The sequence below is a fragment of the Mercenaria mercenaria genome, chromosome 1 (genome assembly GCF_021730395.1).
Source record: "Mercenaria mercenaria strain notata chromosome 1, MADL_Memer_1, whole genome shotgun sequence".
NCBI classification, from domain to species: domain Eukaryota; kingdom Metazoa; phylum Mollusca; class Bivalvia; order Venerida; family Veneridae; genus Mercenaria; species Mercenaria mercenaria.
Window position 1 is genome coordinate 103,860,106 of NC_069361.1, and position 20,649 is coordinate 103,880,754.

Consider the following 20,649-nt stretch of genomic DNA (forward strand, 5'->3'; position numbering starts at 1 on the left):
ATTATCTGAGCACATGGAATATTAGGCAGCTATTAAGTTCCATGGAAAAATTTTCGAACACAGACTGAAATATATAAATTAATGAAGTAGACTCCACAGCAGTATTCAGTCGTTTATCTTCAAGTGGTACAAACAAACCACAGATGGCCAGAAATTGCTAAATGACAGTACAGGTTGATGGAGACAAAAAATAAATGTCAGTCTATGATGACTTGGATATAGATGGATGACTCCTGCTACACATCCTTTCTCAAGATATTTGGCCGAAATGTTGATACTGTTTACTGTATTGATTACTGTATAACCAAACAACTGATTATAATTCGTAAAAGTAAGTTGCAAATATGAATTGTTGCAAATTTGATGAAATCTTTTGGCTGTTATCAAATAATTGTTAGTATCACTTAAGGTAGTTTGGCAAGTTTTATAAACAAGAAGTAATGGAGTAAAGTCATTATTTGGACATTATGCAAAATAAAACCTGGACTATGTATACAGAAATGAAAAGCATTTTATTAAAATAGCAAAGTTACTATTTTTCTAAAGAAAATATATGATATTGAAATGTTTCATAATCTTAAATGATTCAAACACTGTCTTAAAATAAGCGAGAGATGTGTGAATTTCATTAATCATGTGCAAAAATTTCAAAAACAAGTACAGGAACACATACATTTTATTTCACCATATTTCAGACCATATCTTTTTCACAACTTGTGAGAGGTTTCATTTTTTTCAAATCAGCCTAGCAAAAATAATTACACAACCTTGTTTTTTGTATGTGTGTGTTTTTTTTTTAATTTTCCAAATTCTCTTGTATATTCTGAAGTTTTTTTAAAATAAGTAAGATTCTATATTGTATAAAAAATGTTGATGTCTCAGAAAGCATTAAACTTAAAAAACAAAACAATAATTCCTCTGAAGGTCTGTCTACAGATTTACAGTGAAAGCTCAAAAAAGAAATGAACATTATCCTATTCCCTTTCTTTTGCGAGCATAACTAATCAATTTGATTTTAAAGTTCAGACAGTATAATATTATGGAGAACTTAAGACTCATATGATTATCTCATCCCTGAGTTGCTGTCAGTCTATCCTCTCACTGAGCCTAACAGAATGGATTAACTATATTATCTTACCTTTACATTGTTTTAATAGCATAGAATCATAGCATTGATAAAAAGGTTTAGTTGCCATTTTGGGTATGTCACTTTAATCTGACTGTCTTAAATCTTATTCTGATAGAACGAAATAGTCATCTTGCCATCACATCTTCAAATTTGACTGTAAGTTGAAGTGAGTAGATCAGAATGTTAAACTTCTGAAGATTGTCTTGTGACTGACTGACTTAGTATTCTTCCTCGCACTGGACGCTGACAACATAGAACTGAAATAAATCTTTTCTTCACCTCGTCAATTTTGGCAGCGTAAATAAGAGGGTTGATCAGTGAGTTTAGGAAGACAGCCAGCCCACAGAACGTGATCAAATCTCCTCTTGCCTCATATGACATGTGATCCAGTTTACCCAGGATATGTAACACAATTACTACGACTGAAAAAAAAGAAGATCAATTTATTAAAGAGATTCAGTGCTTATTTTCACTAAAATATTTTATATTTAGATCTTTACTTCAAATGTAGAAAAACCTTATCAAATTTATTTAACTTTACTAAAGATATAAATTAACTGTGTTTGTAGAGCTAGATCCATAATTAAATGTCATGCAGTAACAGTAGGATTTTTTTAAAAACTTCCATTTTTTTAGTGGTAGCACACATTTATGCTGTGTTTGTACATTGTATATAGTGTGTGCTATTTTTAACATCATTTTTTCAAAAGTGAAATTTGGGTCTAGTATTCCTTTAAATGTTTCCAGTTTGTGTTAGCAAAAGAAAATGTACCTTAAATCTCCATTATTTACCTTGAAAATAAGTTAAAGCACAAAAATATGAAAATTGTTTATAAGCATTTAATAATTTGAAAGTGTATATTTGAGACATCTGAAATTCAGCATAAAGTGACTCTACTTATCTCTCAAATGAAGCTACTAATATAGTTCTTACCCCCAGGGAACCAACACAGGTTAGAAAATAGTACAGTAAGAGCAACTGTCTTCACAAGTTTCCATTTCTGGTCATCAGAATTTGGATTTGTTATTTCATATCCCTCCATCAGGTTCTTCATCTGCTGCTGTTGTTGAATAGCTGTGTATATGATACAAGCATACATTGACAACATGCCCAGAGAGGTGATCAGACTGGTTACAAAATTCAAAATAAAATATCCATCAGGAAGCACACCAAAAAATCTGCAGACTGTGTCACCATTGTTGCTGGGTTTGAACTCTTTGTGCCAACCAAGTAAGGGAAGCAGTCCAATGATTATTGAAACTGCCCAGATTATTGATGATGTGATGATCACTGTCTTTTTTGTGATCAGTGTAAAATAACGTAAGGGACATATTATTTTGATAAATCTGTCAAATGTTATAGCGAGAATATGTGTGAAAGAGCTTTGCGATACGCCATACGTAAGTCCAAATCGAAATAGACACTCCCAGAAATTCTGGTACTGAAGCAGACTGTATGAAGTTACATACAATAACAAAATGCCAGTAACTAAATCTGCAATAGAAAGAGATGACACAAAATAGTCCGTAACATCACTGTGTATTTTATGACAGATCAGAGTTTGAATAACGAGTCCATTCAAGTAAATAATCCATCCAGCAAGTATTATAGTCAATATACAAACTGCAAAATATCCATAAGTAACTCTTGCCCCTGTAGCTGTTACATATAAAACACTGTTATAATGATCTTGGACAGCAGCTGCATTTATGTCTATATGTTTTATACTTGCATTTGTTAAATTTTGAAGAACTGAGAGATTGTTAGTAGTATTTAAGTTATATGCTAGAAATTCCTCCATACTCTCTTCACTTCATATATTTATAAATTCGCAAGAAAGTCTGAGCATAATAATGCAGCTGTCACTATTTGTAGCCTAATCTTTACAGTAAATTGATGTAATAAGATCTAGAAAATGTTTTGGTCACTGTCAACTGGAAAGCAGCCATAGAAAACTTAGTTAATATCCGTTAACTCTTATCATTAAATCCAGTTTTCTCTGCCCAGTTCTTGTCTGATCATAATGTCAGTTTATACCATTCGCAAGACAGAAATCTCATGTCTAATACCAGGCAAAAATATTTTGAGATATGTCAAAGTCAGGCAAATGTTCTGGTACATTCCTTATATAGAGTCCTTGGGGTAATTGCAGAATCATTCTGACACGACATCTTGTCATATGAAATGATTATACAAACAATGGTCATAAATGTGTTTCACCATAAATATGTGTGTCCTCCTGCATTAACAAGATCTAGTTTCCACTTTCGTGCAATTATTTACTACATTAACATTTTCCCATGGGTAATCTCATCCAAACTTTGTAAGCATCCTGGTCATTTTAAAATAATTCAACAGTAATTTGATGTTTCTTCTTCTCAATATTTTAAGTGATGGAACACATTATTTCTCATGTTCTCTGCAAAAACATTAAATGAGCCGCACCATGAGAAAACCAGCATAGTGCATTTGCGACCAGCATGGATCCAGACCAGTCTGCACAGTCTGGTCAGGATCCATGCTGTTCGCTAACGGTTTCTCTAATTGCAATAGGCTTTGAAAGCTAACAGCATGGATCCTGACCAGACTGCGCGGATGCTGGTTGCAAATGCACTATATTGGTTTTCTCATGGTGTGGCTCAAATGTTATAAATGTCCTGTAATTCTTGAAACCTGCTGCTTGACTTACGTGTTGTGTAAGTTTTTATGTCATTTCAGACAGCATTTTAAGGTAAGGTAATCTGCTGACCTAATCAGGGTTTCTGGATTTCTTACTTGTATAAAAGCAAATGCCAATTTTGTGACAATAACCATAGATTAAGGGTGCCTTTGTTGCTGAGTAGTTAAGGTCATTGACTTCAAGTCACGTGCCCCTTACTGATGTGGGTTTGAGCCTTGCCCGGGGTGTTGAATTCTTCATGTAAGGAAGCCATCCAGCTGGTTTATGGAAAGTCTGTGGTTCTACCCAGGTGCCCACTCATGATGAAATAATGCACAGAGGGGCACCTTGGGTCTTCCTGCACGTTTTGCCATGGATTCCAGCCTGTGACCTCCTGATTAGAAGTCTAAAGCTAACTGGGCTTGCATTAAAGTATGATGATGTACTGATGATGGATGAATATTGTCACTCAAACTATAATTATGATAAATTATTTACTCATATCAAAAAGTAATTGAAAAATTTCCTAGTAAATTTTTTTCTTTCTTCCAAATTGTATGTGTGCACTAGAATTTTACTTGTTTGTCTTATTCTTTAAGTGCAAATGCACTTACAACAATTCAAAAATATTTGTTTATTTTAAAACTTATACCTTGAGTGCATCATTTGTTTCAAAGCTCATTCCTTAAGTAGCACTTAATTCAAAGCTCATTTTTTCAGTATGTGTACACTGTTTCAAAGCACATGAAGCGCACTTGTTTCAAAGCTCATTCCTTGAGTACATGTTTACTCGTTCAAAACTCATTCCTTGATTATGTGTACACTTGTTTCAGAGCTCAGACTTTGAGAACATATTGCCCTCGCTTTAGTAGAAGCAGTATTTGTTTAAAATGTAAGCAGGTAATATTGGTTGCTCTCATTCCTATCGAACATAATTATGCCCTTGCTTCAGGGGAGGTAATATTTATGAATCTGAGTAAAATTGCTCCTTGTTGCATCAGAAATGATGGTCCGTTTCTTTCCTTGCATTTGTACTTCGGCAGAGATAGTATTTTTAAATGTATCTGAAAGGTGCAGTCTGACAATTTTTTTTAATAATTAATTTTCATGAGAGCTATGTGCTTCAAGTAAACCAAATGTATTCACTAATCCGTATATTTTCTCATCAGCACCATCACAAGTCTTCTGTTCATCTGACAATATGTTTACATTAAACATAGATTTTTGTAATATCTCTAACTGAAGGTTTGCCAGGAAGAAATTGATCAGGAATTCTTCCTAAGGTCACTGGCTTAAAGAAGACTGACCTGTTATATTGAACACATTGTTTTAAAAGTAGTGTCCATCTTAAAGAAGAATTCAGAAAGATTTTGAAATCTTTCATGACTTATCAGTGACAATATCAAATAAAGAGATAATTGTTTAATAAAATTGAACATACCATATATAAAGTTACAATAAATTATCACAGATAAAAGTTTAAAGGTGTATCACAGTTAATTTGATATTATAAAACTTTATCAACACAGATAGTGATATGTTATTGACATCAGTTTGTCATTATGGCAGTGGTTAAAATGTCTGGTTAGAGATTTTTCCAGTCGTGCCTGTCTTCCATTTTGCTGTAAAAATCCTTTGTTTTCAAGAATGTTCCATTATTTGCATTCTTTAGCTAGTTCTGAATGTTTGATTAGAAACTGACAGTATAAGATCATTTATCTGAAAAACAAAGAATAATGCCTAGAAGTCCCTGTATGTGTAGCAGAAAACCTTGCATCTGTTATGACCCCAGAGATTTGTTAGAAAGTCAACCCTACTGTCTTTCTAAAGGTTAATTATGACAACAGAAGAGTTGATAAGCAACAATCTCAGAACAACAGTTCATATATGTATATATCAAGTCTTTAGTTATGATGGTAGCAGTGGTTTTCTCCATGTATGCAAATTTCAATACTAAAAGTCTTGTAGTATCAGTAAAGAGTGCACTATGTGATTGAAAATACCCCCTGGGGCAGTGTGTTACAGCATCCTTCATATAACTCTGGCAACTTGTCACCCATCAGATCTCAGGTAGATTGATGTTGCTTCATTACTGTTATACAAAGTTCCTTGATTTTACACCACCAGTCTGCAAGACTGATAGCTTGACAGGTGTCACTTTTTTATGTACACTGCTTTGGTTTAATTCTTGTTATTTCTACAAGTATTTTGCCAAGGGTGTTGATGTTAGTCTTAAAGAACGTCTAGCAATCCACATTATATATCCCAGTTTTAAAAAAAGGAATACTTTGGATTAAACTCAACATTAGGCTTATGTTATATATGTTTCAGATCTAAAGCTGTCTTATTTCTTCTTCCTAATGATATCATATTTTCAGTACTAAAAACAACGGTGTGCAATGATTGCCTTCTCTGTTGTTTACAACAAAACACTTTCGTGAAGCGTTGTTTGACACACGGTATCTTTGTAGCATAGATGATTGGGTTCATGAGGCTGTTGAGGAATCCGACTGCTGTTGTGTATGTGAGGATGTTTCCTTGCTTAGTGTAGTTAAGATAATCTATGGAACCGGATACTTGAACCATGAAGTATACTCCTGAAAATGATAGTATTCCATATAATATTATAAAATGGTTCTCAATAAAAAAAAACCTTTAAGAACAATATTGTTTGTTAAAGTTTTAATATTGTTATTGCAATAAATCTTAATGAAATTTACAGTGATGCTACAATATTGAACGTGACAGCTGGACTATCAGAGATTGATTTTTTTTATCATTTTTATAGAAAAAGAATTTAAGTTAATTTCAAAATATATAAAGGTACAAAGAGCATGAATGAAATAAGTAAAAATAACAGGCAGTTGTATCCTTAAAATATTTAAACTGATCTGCGCTTTTTTTAGCTCACCTGAGCACAAAGTGCTCAAAGGTGAGCTTTTGTGATCGCCCTGTGTCCGTTGTCCGTCGTCCCTCTGTCGTCAACAATTTGACTGTTAACACTCTAGAGGCCACAATTTTGGCCCAATCTTAATGAAACTTGGTCAGAATGTTACCCTCAATAAAATCTTGGATGAATTCAATATTGGGTCATCTGGGGTCAAAAACTAGGTCACCAGGTCAAATCAAAGGAAAAGCTTGTTAACACTCTAGAGGTCACATTTTTGGCCCAATCTTAATGAAACTTGGTCAGAATGTTACCCTCGATAAAATCTTGGACGAGTTCGATATTGGGTCATCTGGGCTGGGGTCAAAAACTAGGTCACCAGGTCAAATCAAAGGAAAAGCTTGTTAACACTCTAGAGGTCACATTTTTGGCCCAATCTTAGTGAAACTTGGTCAGAATGTTACCCTTGATAAAATATTGGACGAGTTCGATATTGGGTCATCTGGGATCAAAAACTAGGTCACCAGGTCAAATCAAATGAAAAGCTTGTTAACACTGTAGAGGCCACATTTATGACTATATCTTCATGAAACTTGGTCAGAATATTAATCTTGATGACCTCAATATCCAGTTTGAATCTGGGTCATGTAGGGTCAAAAACTAGATCACCGGGTCAAATCAAAGGAAAAGCTTGTTTACACTGTAGAGGCCTCATTAATGACCATATCTTAATGAAACTTGGTCAAAATGTTAATCTTGATGAACTATAGGTCAAGTTCAAATCTGGGTCAGATGGAGTTAAAAACTAGGTCACTAGGTAAAATCAAAGGAAAAGCTTGTTAACACTCTAGAGGCCACATTTATGACTGTATCTTCATGAAACTGTTAAACTTGATGATCTTTAGGTCAATTTCGAATCTGGGTCATGTCGGGTCGAAAACTAGGTCACGGGGTCAAATCAAAGGAAAAGCTAGTTGACACTTTAGAGGTAACATTTATGACCATATCTTAATGAAACTTTGTCAGAATGTTTACCTTGATGATCTATAGGTCAGGTTCAAATCTGGGTCAGGTGGGGTCAAAAACTAGGTCACTAGGTCAAATCAAAGGAAAAGCTTGTTAACACTAGAGGCCATATTTATGATCGTATCTTCATGAAACTTAGTCAGAATGTTAAACTTTATGATCTTTAGGTCAAGTTCTAATCTGGGTCATGTCAGGTCAAAAATTTGGTCACAGGGTCAAATCAAAGGAAAAGCTTATTAACACTTTAGAGGCAACATTTATGACCATATCTTAATGAAACTTGGTCAGAATGTTAATCTTGATGATCTTTAGGTCAGTAGGTCAGGTGAGCAATACAGGGCCTTCATGGCCCTCTTGTTTCTTCATCATTTTGACTTGACCATATCATCAATAACATCAGCAACACAATTAATAGTGACAGCCCTACCTGTTACAGAAAAATTAAGTGAAGACTGAATTCTATTTAAGATTATGAAAGCTTGGTAACAATTTCAATAGTTACTATTTGAACAATGCAAGAATTGTTCAATTTCATAAATTATCAAGATTTACAAAACAAAGTGCACAGTAACACTACAGTAAAACATCAATCAGTCGAGGTCACAAGACTATGAGCTAACTGCTCATATTGTCCTGGGTTTCAAGCAAGCCAAACAGAGAATAAATGGCCAGGGACTATCATGATTAACAGCTCGTGTGAGCCAGGGGGCTCAAGTCATTGATGAATGAATGGACAGTGTTTAACTGTAAAAAGTAATATGTATTATTTTGCACGAAACCTTGATCCTACATTATACCATACTGCAGTTTTTAGCCACTAAGACCTCTACCTCAGTATACTTAGAGAATTCCTATTGAAATAGAACTCACCTGTTGGCAGCCAGCAGAAGAAATAAACTCCAATGACAATGAGGATTGTTTTTGTGAGTCGCCATGATCGACTCTCGAATATCTTTACAACCTTTCCTGACATAACTTGTTCCTGAGCGGTTATCATCCTTGAATGATGGCACGTTATTTTCGCTACATGTGAATACATTACAATCATTAATATCAGTGGAATCCAGTATAATGACACATTAAGTAATATATATCCAGGTTGCATAATTCCAAAATATCGACACGCAGTGTGACTTTCGTCTAGTTTTGTAGGCACATATTCTTTATTCCAGCCTGCTAGAGGCGTTAAACCAACTCCAAGTGAAATACACCAAATACTTGCAGAAAATAAAACTATCCGCCACTTTTTAAAAATATTTGTGTATTGAAAGGGTCTAGTTATTTTAATATACCTATTTATTGTTAATAATGATATAAATCCTGTTGAATTCATCAGCATTGTATGGATCAGTCCAAATCTAACTAAACACTCGTATCTATTTTGAAAATTTATGACATTATATGCAGAATTGTATAATATTAGAACGCCCACGGCTGTGTCTGTCACTGCCAGGCTATGAATGAACATGTCCGTCACCTCAAGTTGGGCGTGACATTTTACAAGCGTATGTATAAGTAGACAGTTTAATAAAATAATCCAGCTTCCAAGTACAAGCATCACTATAGCAACCAGAAGATCTCGCAAGGTCACATGGTAATCATGCATAGTAGTGAATAGTGCATCACCATCCGCTGTCTCCATGGTAACTGTGTTATTACCGGTAGAATTTAAAACCAGTGTCAAAATTTCCAGTGTTGAACCATTGCAGGCCACGCTATAGCTACTGTAAGATGGCATTTTTTAAGCACCTATATTCACTGTTAATTTATTCAAATTTATTTGTAATCTTCTTTTTAATTCATGTTTTAATACTCCATATTTAAACCAGATATTCACTGAAATAGAATCAAAATTTAATAAGTGAATATATTTTAAATGATAAACCAGCTCAGTAGTATTACATAGATAGAACTAATTTATTCAACTGACAGTAACACTTTATATAATAAAGCCCGCCCGCTTAGCTCAGTAGGTAAGAGCGTTGGTCTACGGATCGCGGGGTTGCGAGTTCGATCCTCGGGCGGGGCTTATGTTCTCCGTGACTATTTGATAAACGACATTGTGTCTGAAATCATTAGTCCTCCACCTCTGATCATTCATGTGGGGAAGTTGGCAGTTACTGCGGAGGACAGGTTTGTACTGGTACAGAACCCAGGAACACAGGTTAAGTTACTGCCCGCTGTTACATAACTGAAATACTGTTGAAAAACGGCGTTAAACCCAAAACAAACAAACAAATAATTATTATGCTTTTGAATATGCATGTATTTGAATATGTAAAGTTGATTAAAATATTCTTAATATAATTATCTATGGCATTGAATGAAATGACTGGAGTAACTAATATTCGGATTAATGGCAAAAATAGGGTTTTTTTTGTTCATTTTGCTGTATTAGAAGTTATGTATTAGGAAAAGTAATAAGTACATAAAGTATTACTAAAATATACCAAAAATAATTAATTTTGTTTTACCTTTAACTAAAATCCACCATAATCCAAAAAAAGTACTTTTTAGGAACTGTCATCAGGTGTTTTTGTGTAAATGATCAGTTACCCAACCCCTGTCAGCCAACAACGATTGTTTTTATCTTAGATATTAATAGCCGGTAGCAGTTGACATGAGTATGATTAGATATCTCTTGCAATACTTCTCATAATCAAAGGTAAAGGTCCTACTTTGTTTAATTTTCTAGGTCTTGTGTTTAAGATATTGATAAACAAAAGATGTTAGTATCAGTATCCCTTCGATCAAAAGTTCTCCGATTATCATCTTTAATAATGCTACCTAGCTGTTATACTCGGACTTTGATCCATTTATTTATTTATTTGGGTTTTACGGTGCACCAACACAGTATAGGTTTGATCCAAGAGTATGTCCATTGCATGAATTCAGTAACATAAACTTTTAATTTTCTTCAGATATTTATTTAGTTTTCAACATTTTTCAAGGAAAATTTGAACAAGTATTTTTCAAAAAAGGATATTTTAAATTGGATTTTTTTTACTATTGCTAATAGTTTTTAGTCTGAAGAGTACCTTGAATTTATTTCCTTATAGTTTTGTGATTCTATTTTATGATAATATTTTGCTTTGTTAGTTTTAAATTCTAATACAAGATTAACTTACATCACATTTCAAGATTTAGTTATCAAGGTTTATTTGTAAAGTAAGGTCAACCAAAACATGATAACCTAGATGACTATTTTATCTTTCCTGAATTGAATATAGCAAATCACCTTAAATATGTTGAAAATAGATTTACATATAATGAGACTGTATGTAATCAATAGTGATTAATTGTAAAGTTCAGGTGCTAAATGTACTTCCCTGATTGCTAGGTTAGAAGGACCTCAGGCTGGAATGAACTACAAAATAACTTTCCTTACACCATTCACCTATAGGCTAGAGAGAATGTTTGCAAAACACCAGAGCCTTTTAAAACATTTGATGCAGTTTCAATAAAAGATCATGATTTGGGTGTTTATTGTTTGGCCCTAAAATTATATTAAAATGTTATTGTTAAATAAAACATTTTTAGCTGATTTGTTTTATATGCTTTAAGCAAAACACTTTTTCCATCAATATTTCTGTTATTTTGAAGGACAGGAGAGATTTGGCCAGATTGCTGGACACCCTTCGTGGCCATCTGTCTGGACATTACCAGTTTACATCAAACCTATTTGTGTCACTGACATATGTCATTGACCTATATTATTATATCTGAGTTACAACTTACAACCCTTTTATAATTGCTGATAAATCAAAATGCAGTTGAAACTCAATATCTTAAACTCACTTATCTCAAAATTTTTGCAGTCTCGAAGACATTTTCAGGTCCCATCCCGGAAGCACTGCACAAAATATATACAGTCAGAAACTGTTATCTCGACTTCGGTTATTTCAATCAAGTGGATTTTCCCCGTCTTGATTTTTTTTCCTTCTTATTTTAAGCAAATCAACTACAGATGTCTCGATTTGGTCATTTCAAGTTTTTTCGATATTTTGACTTAATTTTTAATCCCTAACTGAAATGTGCTCTGTTTTGATATTGGTTATCTCGAGTGGACATTAATCGTCTGCAAAACGCAGATGCGAAAAGCTGCACGTGCTTGTATTTGCTCAATTGTCATCTGCCGTCGTAGGTGCAAAAAAACAACACGCACAGTTATTCACTCAAAGATCCTGCTTATGACCGGAAGCCAATTACAGTCTAACCTGTCTTAAGCAGCCAGCCAACCCGCCCGCTTAGCTCAGTAGGTAGAGCGCCGGTCAACGGATCGCGGGGTCGCGAGTTCGATCCTCGGGCGGGGCGTATGTTCTCCGTGACTATTTGATAAACGACATTGTGTCTGAATTCATTAGTCCTCCACCTCTGATTCATGTGGGGAAGTTGGTAGTTACTTGCGGAGAACAGGTTTGTACTGGTACAGAATCCAGGAAGACTGGTTAGGTTAACTGCCCGCCGTAACATGACTGAAATACTGTTGAAAAACGGTGTTAAACCCAAAACAAAAAAAAAAAAAAAAAAAATAAGCAGCCAGCCAGGGGAAGCAGACAATTTGGCCGCTTAAGCCAGGTGACCGCTGATCGGAGGTGCAGCCAGTATAGGTATTTTTCAGACTTCTGACCAATTTTCATGAAGATCCATTGAGAAATATGGCCTCTAGAGAGGTCACAAGGTGTTTCTATTTTTAGACCTACTGACCTAGTTTTTGACCCCACGTGACCCAGTTTCAAACTTGATCTAGATATCATCAAGGTGAATATTCTGACCAATTTTCATGAAGATCCATTGAGAAATATGGCCTCTAAGAGAGGTCACAAGGTTTTTCTATTTTTAGACCTACTGACCCCACGTGACCCAGTTTCGAACTTAACCTAAATATCATCAAGATGAACATTCTGACCAACTTTCATAAAGATCCCATGAAAAATGTGACCTCTAGAGTGGTCACAAGCAAAAGTTTAAGCACGGACGATGGACGCCACGCGATCACAAAAGCTCACCTTGTCACTTTGTGACAAGCGAGCTAAAAACTGAGAAAGAAAGGCCCATTTCTTTTTCAGTTTTTAGGAAAATCCGTCGGGGGCGTCATAAAATGACCGCTGATAGGAGGTGACCGTTAGTACAGGTTAGACTGTATATTGAATTGTGTCCAAATTGAGTGAATTTTATTGCATTTATAACCACCAAGAAATGAAGATACATGGTGTTAAGTTCTAAACAAAAAAGTGAGTTTCACAGCATGTGCATTGCATAAAGCACAAGATGATGTATAAAGATATTAGAAACCAGGAAGTAGGTTGAAAAAAAGGTTAAAATTAACATGAAAAAAACAGCCAAAGGCTTTATTAACGATTTATTTCATCAAGTAATGACCAACAGGGCTCCGGAAATTTTGAGAACTCAATCGGTCCAAAACGAAAATCATGACATCGGCGCTACCCCACCCACCGCATTTCCAATATGCCATATTTGTAAAACGTGATAGAGTAAAGAAATAAGCATGTCATGCATTTAGAATGATTTACCAGTCACCGCGAGTTACCATACAATGAAGACAGTTATTCAGTGTTATATGTGATCGTTACTTTGTTTAAATTTCGATGTTTTTTCGAGAAAATACTTGCAGGGATAAAATTGCCGAGGCATTGACACCGTGTACCTAACTAGTCTAAAAGCCAAAGCACGTGACTTCGGTACCGTATTGTGAAGTTTTCTCCTTCTTTGACGGAATTTTATAAAATACAATGTGTCAAAGTGACAAATTCTCTGCCAAACATCCTCAGTATTTTAAGAATACTCTGTCGCGGACCGAATGTGTACGTTATAAATGTGAACGCTGAGATCAAATTTCCCGCATGTATAGTACCAAAAGGTCACGCGGGTTGGCCACGGATATTTCATTTTACTGGCGTTGTATTTCAGTAAGCAACTACATTTTATAAAGTTATATGTTCTCTTCTGATGTAAACAAAATTTCATTTTGAAACGTCTTTTAAAAGACCGATTTGATAAACAGTGCCACTCCGGTTTTCTTTATAAATCGTGTTTGCCAGTCCATTTTTTTTCTCTTTTTTTTGTACAGTCGGGTTGCAAAGACAATTTTCTGTACTCGTTTCATAAGAAGGCCCAACAAATGAATCATGTAATTTTTATAAATCAAGTTATTATGAAAACTATTTATATCGGTTTCCCATGTGATGTCTCATTAAATGCAGTGACCGTTTGTTTTTTACCCGTGATTAATCATAGCCTTTTGAAATAATCCATCTGTCGGATTCTAAATAAAAGAAGTGGATCCCCGTCGAAAGCATTTGAATCCAGTCAGAAACATTTGGAAACCAGTCAAAAATGTTTTATACATTGCAGTCGGCTGTCTGCAAACATTAAGGATGTGTCACCAAGATTTGACTGTATTATTATGGGTCGGATTTCAGTTATATTAAAGTAAAAAGCTCGACCCCATGAAATTCGAGATACCAAGTTTCAACTGTGATTTCATTGTATTTGCAGGATGTATCTGAGACATTAGATCCAGCTTTACGTCCTGTGCTAATGCACGAGACATTTAGACGTGGCGGATTACTGGTCATCAAACTTGGAGATACAGAAATTGAATATAACCAAAACTTCAGGTCAGGATTTGATTACATAAATTTAAATGATATATTAGTTAAAAAAAATGTTGTCTTTACATTCAGTTAAGAATTCCAACTATTCTATTTAAGGAATTAAACAAAACACTGTTCTAGTATTCTTGGAACATGTCAGAACTGTTGTTAATAAATTCTAGTGTAGACAGAATTGTTACATAATGCATTATGACTACAAAAGAAAATCATGTCTTGGCTCAAATCAATGACACTAACAAATAGTAGTGAAAAAAAAATTTAACTCTAGAGGCAACATTTCTACCTGGTTACATGAAACAAGGTCTGACTGTTTGTCTTTATTAGATCAGATGGGTCCTCTGGGGTTAAAGCCTAGGTCACTAGGTCAAGATATAGAAAAACCTAGATGCCACATTTTTACCTGTAGTTGGTATGTTTTTGTTTTTTTTTTTGAAATCTTGGTCAAGTTCAGAGATTGGATTACCTTGGATAAAAAGAAACTAGGATACACGGTCAAATCACAGGAAAACCTTGTTAATACTGTAGAGGCCACATGTTTAGGTGAAACCTTGTCAGAAAGTTGTCATTATGAAATCTAGGTCAGTTTTGAGACAGGGTATCCTTGTGGTTAAAAGTAGATCACTTTTCCAATTACAAATTAAACCTTGTTAACTCTGCAGATGCTATATTTCATGTCTGACCTGCAAGTTACCTGGTCAGTGTTTTGTCTTCATAAAATATATGTCAGTTCAAAACTGGGTCATCTGAAGTTTAGGTCACTAGGAAATCATTAAAAAAACTGATAACACTTTAAGAGGCCGCATTTTCTACTTGATTACATGAAATCTTGTCAGAATGTTTATCTTGATTGAATCTATGCAGGGTGTAAAATTCCTTTTTTCACCACTCGCCGTGTAGGACCAGTAGACAGCAGAATGAGCTTGTCTGCGGTGAACTGTCACTTGCCACAATTAAATTTCTTTTTCTCTTTTCACAATGTCACCCCATACCGAGGGCTTGGCACAAAACTATTGTATCTTGTTCTTTATTTATATACACTTACAATAGTTTGCACCAAGCCCTTGATACAGACTTTTCTGTTATCAGTTTGCTTTGAACTTTCAAAACCATGATTTTAAAATCTGATACAGTAGGGGATATAATTACATAAACTTTGGTACAATATCTACATGTCCACACTGGTTTATATATATTCATTGTACTGATTTCGAAGAAACAATTGATACATAGTCTTGCCACAACCCAGGAACTTATGGGCACCTGTTGATCATGATTGTTGTGTGGTTGGATTTTAACCCTTACCTTGCTAAATTTCTATAATGAACTTGTCCATTTTTACATTTGGACAGTACAATTAGCTGTTAAATGGATGCTTACCAAAAAGATACTGACTGAATGGCGAAGAGTGCAGATCATGATCAGATTACATGGATGTGCAAGCTGATCATGATCTACACTGGTTGCAAAGGCAGAATCAGTCGTGTCCAGCATGATGAGGGTTAAAGCATTTACTCAAAGATTAGTCCCATTTTTAGCTCATCTGATTTTTTGAAAAAAAAATGATGAGTTATTGTCATCACTTGAGCGGTTGTCGGCGTCGGCGTCTGCGTCGGCGTTGCCTGGTTAAGTTTTATGTTTAGGTCAGCTTTTCTCCTGAACTATCAAAGCTATTGCTTTGAAACTTGGAATACTTGTTCACCATCATAAGCTGACCCTGTATAGCAAGAAACATAACTCCATCTTGCTTTTTGCAAGATTTATGGCCCCTTTTGTACTTAGAAAATATCAGATTTCTTGGTTAAGTTTTATGTTTAGGTCAACTTTTCTCCTAAACTATCAAAGCTATTGCTTTGAAACTTGGAATACTTGTTCACCATCATAAGCAGACCCTGTACATCAAGAAACATAACTCCATCTTGCTTTTTGCAAGAATTATTGCCCCTTTCGGACTTAGAAAATCAGTTTTCTTGGTTAAGTTTTATGTTTAGGTCAGTTTTTATCCTAAACTATCAAAGCTATTGCTTTAAAACTTGCAACTCTTGTTCACCATCATAAGCTGACCCTGTACAGCAAGAAACTTAACTCCATCCTGCTTTTTGCAAGATTTATGGCCCCTTTTGGACTTAAAAAATATCAGATTTCTTGGTTAAGTTTTATGTTTAGATCAACTTTTTCTCTTAAACTATCTAAGCTATTGCTTTGAAACTTGCAACACTTGTTCACCATCATAAGCTGACCCTGTACAGCAAGCAACATAACTCCATCCTGCTTTTTGCAATAATTATTGCCCCTTTTGGACTTAGAAAATCATTTTCTTGGTTGAGTATTATGTTTAAGGCAACTTTGCTCATAAACTATCAAAGCTATTGCTTTAAAACTTGCAACAGTTTTTCACCATCATAAGTGGACACTGTACATCAAGAAACATAACTCTATCCTGCTTTTTGCAAGAATGATGGCCCTTTTTAGACTTAGAAAATCATTGGTAGGACAATATTTCTATTATACAAAAAAAATCAGATGAGCGTCAGCACCCGCAAGGCGGTGCTCTTGTTTGTACCCCCCGACAACAAAGTTGTAAGGGGGGGGGTATACTGGTTTCAGGTTGTTTGTCTGTCTGTCTGTCCGTCTGTCCGTAGACGCAATCTTGTGCGCTCCATCTCTCCTTATCCCCGTGACACAATTTAATGAAACTTCACACAAGTGATCAGTACCAACATGGGGCATGTTAGGTTCTTTTAGAAAAAAAATTTGCAGAGTTATGGGACTTTGTTTTTTTGTTACTATACTATATACATAGACACAATCTTGTGCGCACCATCTCTCCTGATCCCCTTGACACAATTAAATGAAACTTCACACAAGTGATCAGTACCAACAGTAGTTGTGCATGGGGCATGTTAGGTTCTTTTAGAAAAAAAATTTGCAGAGTTATGGGACTTTGTTTTTTTGTTACTATACTATATACATAGACACAATCTTGTGCGCACCATCTCTCCTCATCCCCTTGACACAATTTAATGAAACTTCACACAAGTGATCAGTACCAACAGTAGTTGTGCATGGGGCATGTTAGGTTCTTTTAGAAAAAAAAATTGCAGAGTTATGGGACTTTGTTTTTTTGTTACTATACTATATACATAGACACAATCTTGTGTGCACCATCTCTCCTGATCCCCTTGACACAATTTAATGAAACTTCACACAAGTGATCAGTAACAACAGTAGTTGTGCATGGGGCATGTTAGGTTCTTTCAGAAAAAAAATTTGCAGAGTTATGGGACTTTGTTTTTTTGTTACTATACTATATACATAGACACAATCTTGTGCGCACCATCTCTCCTCATCCCCTTGACACAATTTAATGAAACTTCACACAAGTGATCAGTATCAACAGTAGTTGTGCATGGGGCATGTTAGGTTCTTTCAGTGACAAAAATTGCAGAGTTATGGGACTTTGTTTCTTGTTAACATACTATGTACATACAGTCTGCATATGCAATCTTGTGCATGCCTAATCTACCAAACCCTTACACACAATTTAATGAAACTTCACACAAGTGATCAGTACCAACCCTAGTTGTGCATGGTGCATGTTACATTCTTTTAGATAAATATTCTGCATAGTTACGGGACTTTGTTTTTTGTTACTTTACTATATACATACAGTCTATATACATACAGTCCACGTAATTCTGCAATCTTGTGTGCGTCAAATTGCAATGTACTGTGTCAGTGCATGCGGGGGGTACATTCATCACCTTTAGTGATAGCTCTAGTTGTTAGATAAATCAAAACATATTTTTGATGACTTGCGGAAGTGGTTACGTTGCAAAAAACACTTGTACGTTCATTCAAATATACAGGAAGTTTCACATGTCCTGTTCTGACTTTAAACCTTTAGCCTGCTGGCATAAAGTGATTCTGCCTTTGCAACCGAAGCAGGCTGATCATGGTCTGTACAGTTTGCTATTCAGTCTGTAAATTTTCAATGAACACCCCTTTGAATAATAAGTGGTATTGCCCAAATTGGATGATGGACCAGTCCATTTTAGAAATTTTGCAGGGATAAGGTTAATAAAACAGTGTGAATGGGTATTGTGAATTTTATACCCCTGCTATGTATATTTCAAAACTGGATCATATGTGGTCGAAGGCTCAACGTCAGGTGAGCAACGTAGAGTCATCACAGCCCTCTTGTTTTCAGTCTCACATCTTTCGTTAAATGCATTGCTAATAAAATATATTTGTTATCTCGGCATTTCTCCATGTGTAAATTGCTTTTGTGTAGTCAAATAGTAAATGTATTTGATTTAATTCTCCTTTCAGATTATACATGACAACTTCGATGTCAAACCCTCATTACCTACCAGCAGTATACATACAGTCTAACATCATCAACTTCACCGTCACGTTTGAGGGCTTGCAAGAACAGCTGCTCTCGGCAGTTGTCAAACAGGTCTGTATTCATTGGTTGAAAAATATATAAGACCTGCCTTTATATTAATTTTCATCCAAACAGTATTTAGTTTTAAAGTAATATGCGCCACCTAACGAAAATCAACGGACCATTAAGAAATTTTGCCGAAACAAAATTGACGATATTTCCGATTGACTGGTATCTTTTTCATTTTTCTGTTATTCTCCATTTTGCTGTTGTAAATCTTCAAACATGACCACTAACGTCATTTTTTCAGCAGAGTGCAAAATGACGTACTTGACTGGCTTTTCGAGTATCGTTTTGATATACAACTAAAAAACGGCAAAAATTCTTTATTTTCAAGTTTATATTAAAATTATTTCTCCAGTGATATATAATTTGTCATGTTTATTTCAACGTCACATCAGAGGCAAGCGATTTATGAACGCAAAATACGTAAAACTGACGTCGAGTTTCACCCGAAATTTCGCGTAAAACACCTGTATCTTAAAAACTGTCAGATAGTTTTTTGAATAAATTTCAACAGAAATACAAAATTTCAATTGCTATTGATTCCTTAAAAGAAAAATGGGGGTCACCGACGTTTTCATACTTATTTCGTAAGTTCCATTAATTCAAATTCAAGGTCTTCTTCTTTTGGTGAATATAATGAAATAATATCAGTTTCTGCTGTTGGATATAATGAAATGATATCACAGTAATGATAAAATGAAGACCTTTTTTTGTTTATTAAATTTTTCAAACAGATGAATGTTTTCTAGAAAATGTTCTATACATGACAAACAGACATGTTTTATTACAGACAATTTTGCCTAAGTGCCTGTGCATTCTATATAGTATTTCGAAGAGTGCGCAGTTAATGATTCCATTTATACATAGAAACAGTTTACAGAAATTTAGATTACGCATACAGTACTCTAATGAGGAGAGAAAAGAATTTGTCCCATAAGTTTATTTAGGGTGTTAAGAATCACATGTACCCCCAAGACGTTCACACTGCAAAGTTTCGCTCGTGGTACTTTTGATTAATGTGTAGTACTTTAACAAAATACTTGTTTTGTTTGTATATCCCGGTAAACAAATGTTACAAACAACACCGATGATAGTATGCGCCTGATATCAGAAGACGCAGATTCATACATGTGCTATATATCCCGGCAAAACTATAAACGTCTGCTGGACATTAAAAGCAGTAAATTGAATAAAATGCTCACAAAACGTGAGCACGGCTTTATATATTACCCTATTTTATAATTTAATTTTATACTACAGTCATGTTTTACAAAGTCTCCATTTTATTTTCTGATCACATTTGGTTAATTAAACTATCTACCGTGCGCATGCTTTCAATGCCTTTAAAATGAGACATTTAAAATTGTGGTATTTCTATGGTTTGAACCTACGTCTCCTGATATCAGACGCAAACTTTCATCGGTGTAGTCAATCTAGATGACGATCTTAACATTTGAGACAAGCCATGAGAAAACCAACCAAGTGCGTTTGCGACCAGCATGGACCCAGACCAGCCTGCGCACCCACGCATTCTGGTCATGGTTCATGCTGTTCGCTAACAGTTTCTCTAATTGCAATAGGCTTTGAAAGCAAACAGCATGGATCCTGACCAGACTGCATGGATGCGCATGCTGATCGCAAAGCCACTATGTTGGTTTTCTCATGGCGCGGCTCATTTATGTTTTGACGTTTAAGTGACATATATTGAACAGTCACTGTAGTAGCATGAATGACAAAGCAACTAAAATTTAAAAAGAATGTGTAAGAACAAAGAATCGGTCTTTACATTTCCAAACTGCACTTTTAGCCCCGATAATCTATTGTTTTAATAGAACCTATGTAAAAACTGCACTCAT

At 35.0% G+C, this 20,649-nt stretch overlaps 2 protein-coding genes across 14 annotated transcripts in view; one reads left to right on the plus strand and one right to left on the minus strand.

Annotated features, from left to right (window-relative positions):
- The window catches only part of LOC128545958 (dynein axonemal heavy chain 6-like), a 193,990-nt gene that overhangs the window by 107,379 nt on the left and 65,962 nt on the right, over positions 1 to 20,649 (plus strand). For all 13 annotated transcript variants that reach the window (XM_053519337.1, XM_053519282.1, XM_053519316.1 and 10 more), the window contains 2 exons: positions 14,222 to 14,343; positions 18,670 to 18,799. In XM_053519337.1, coding sequence (XP_053375312.1) covers positions 14,222 to 14,343; positions 18,670 to 18,799 — 252 coding nt within the window. The remainder of the gene's footprint in view (positions 1 to 14,221; positions 14,344 to 18,669; positions 18,800 to 20,649) is intronic.
- On the minus strand, positions 5,203 to 10,341 carry LOC123528118 (adenosine receptor A3-like). Its single transcript, XM_045307871.2, has 3 exons — positions 10,177 to 10,341; positions 8,573 to 9,538; positions 5,203 to 6,386 (listed from the first exon to the last, which is right to left on the minus strand). Exons 2-3 carry the CDS (start codon positions 9,438 to 9,440, stop codon positions 6,106 to 6,108), a joined length of 1,149 nt encoding a protein of 382 aa, XP_045163806.2. The 5' UTR covers positions 9,441 to 9,538; positions 10,177 to 10,341; the 3' UTR covers positions 5,203 to 6,105.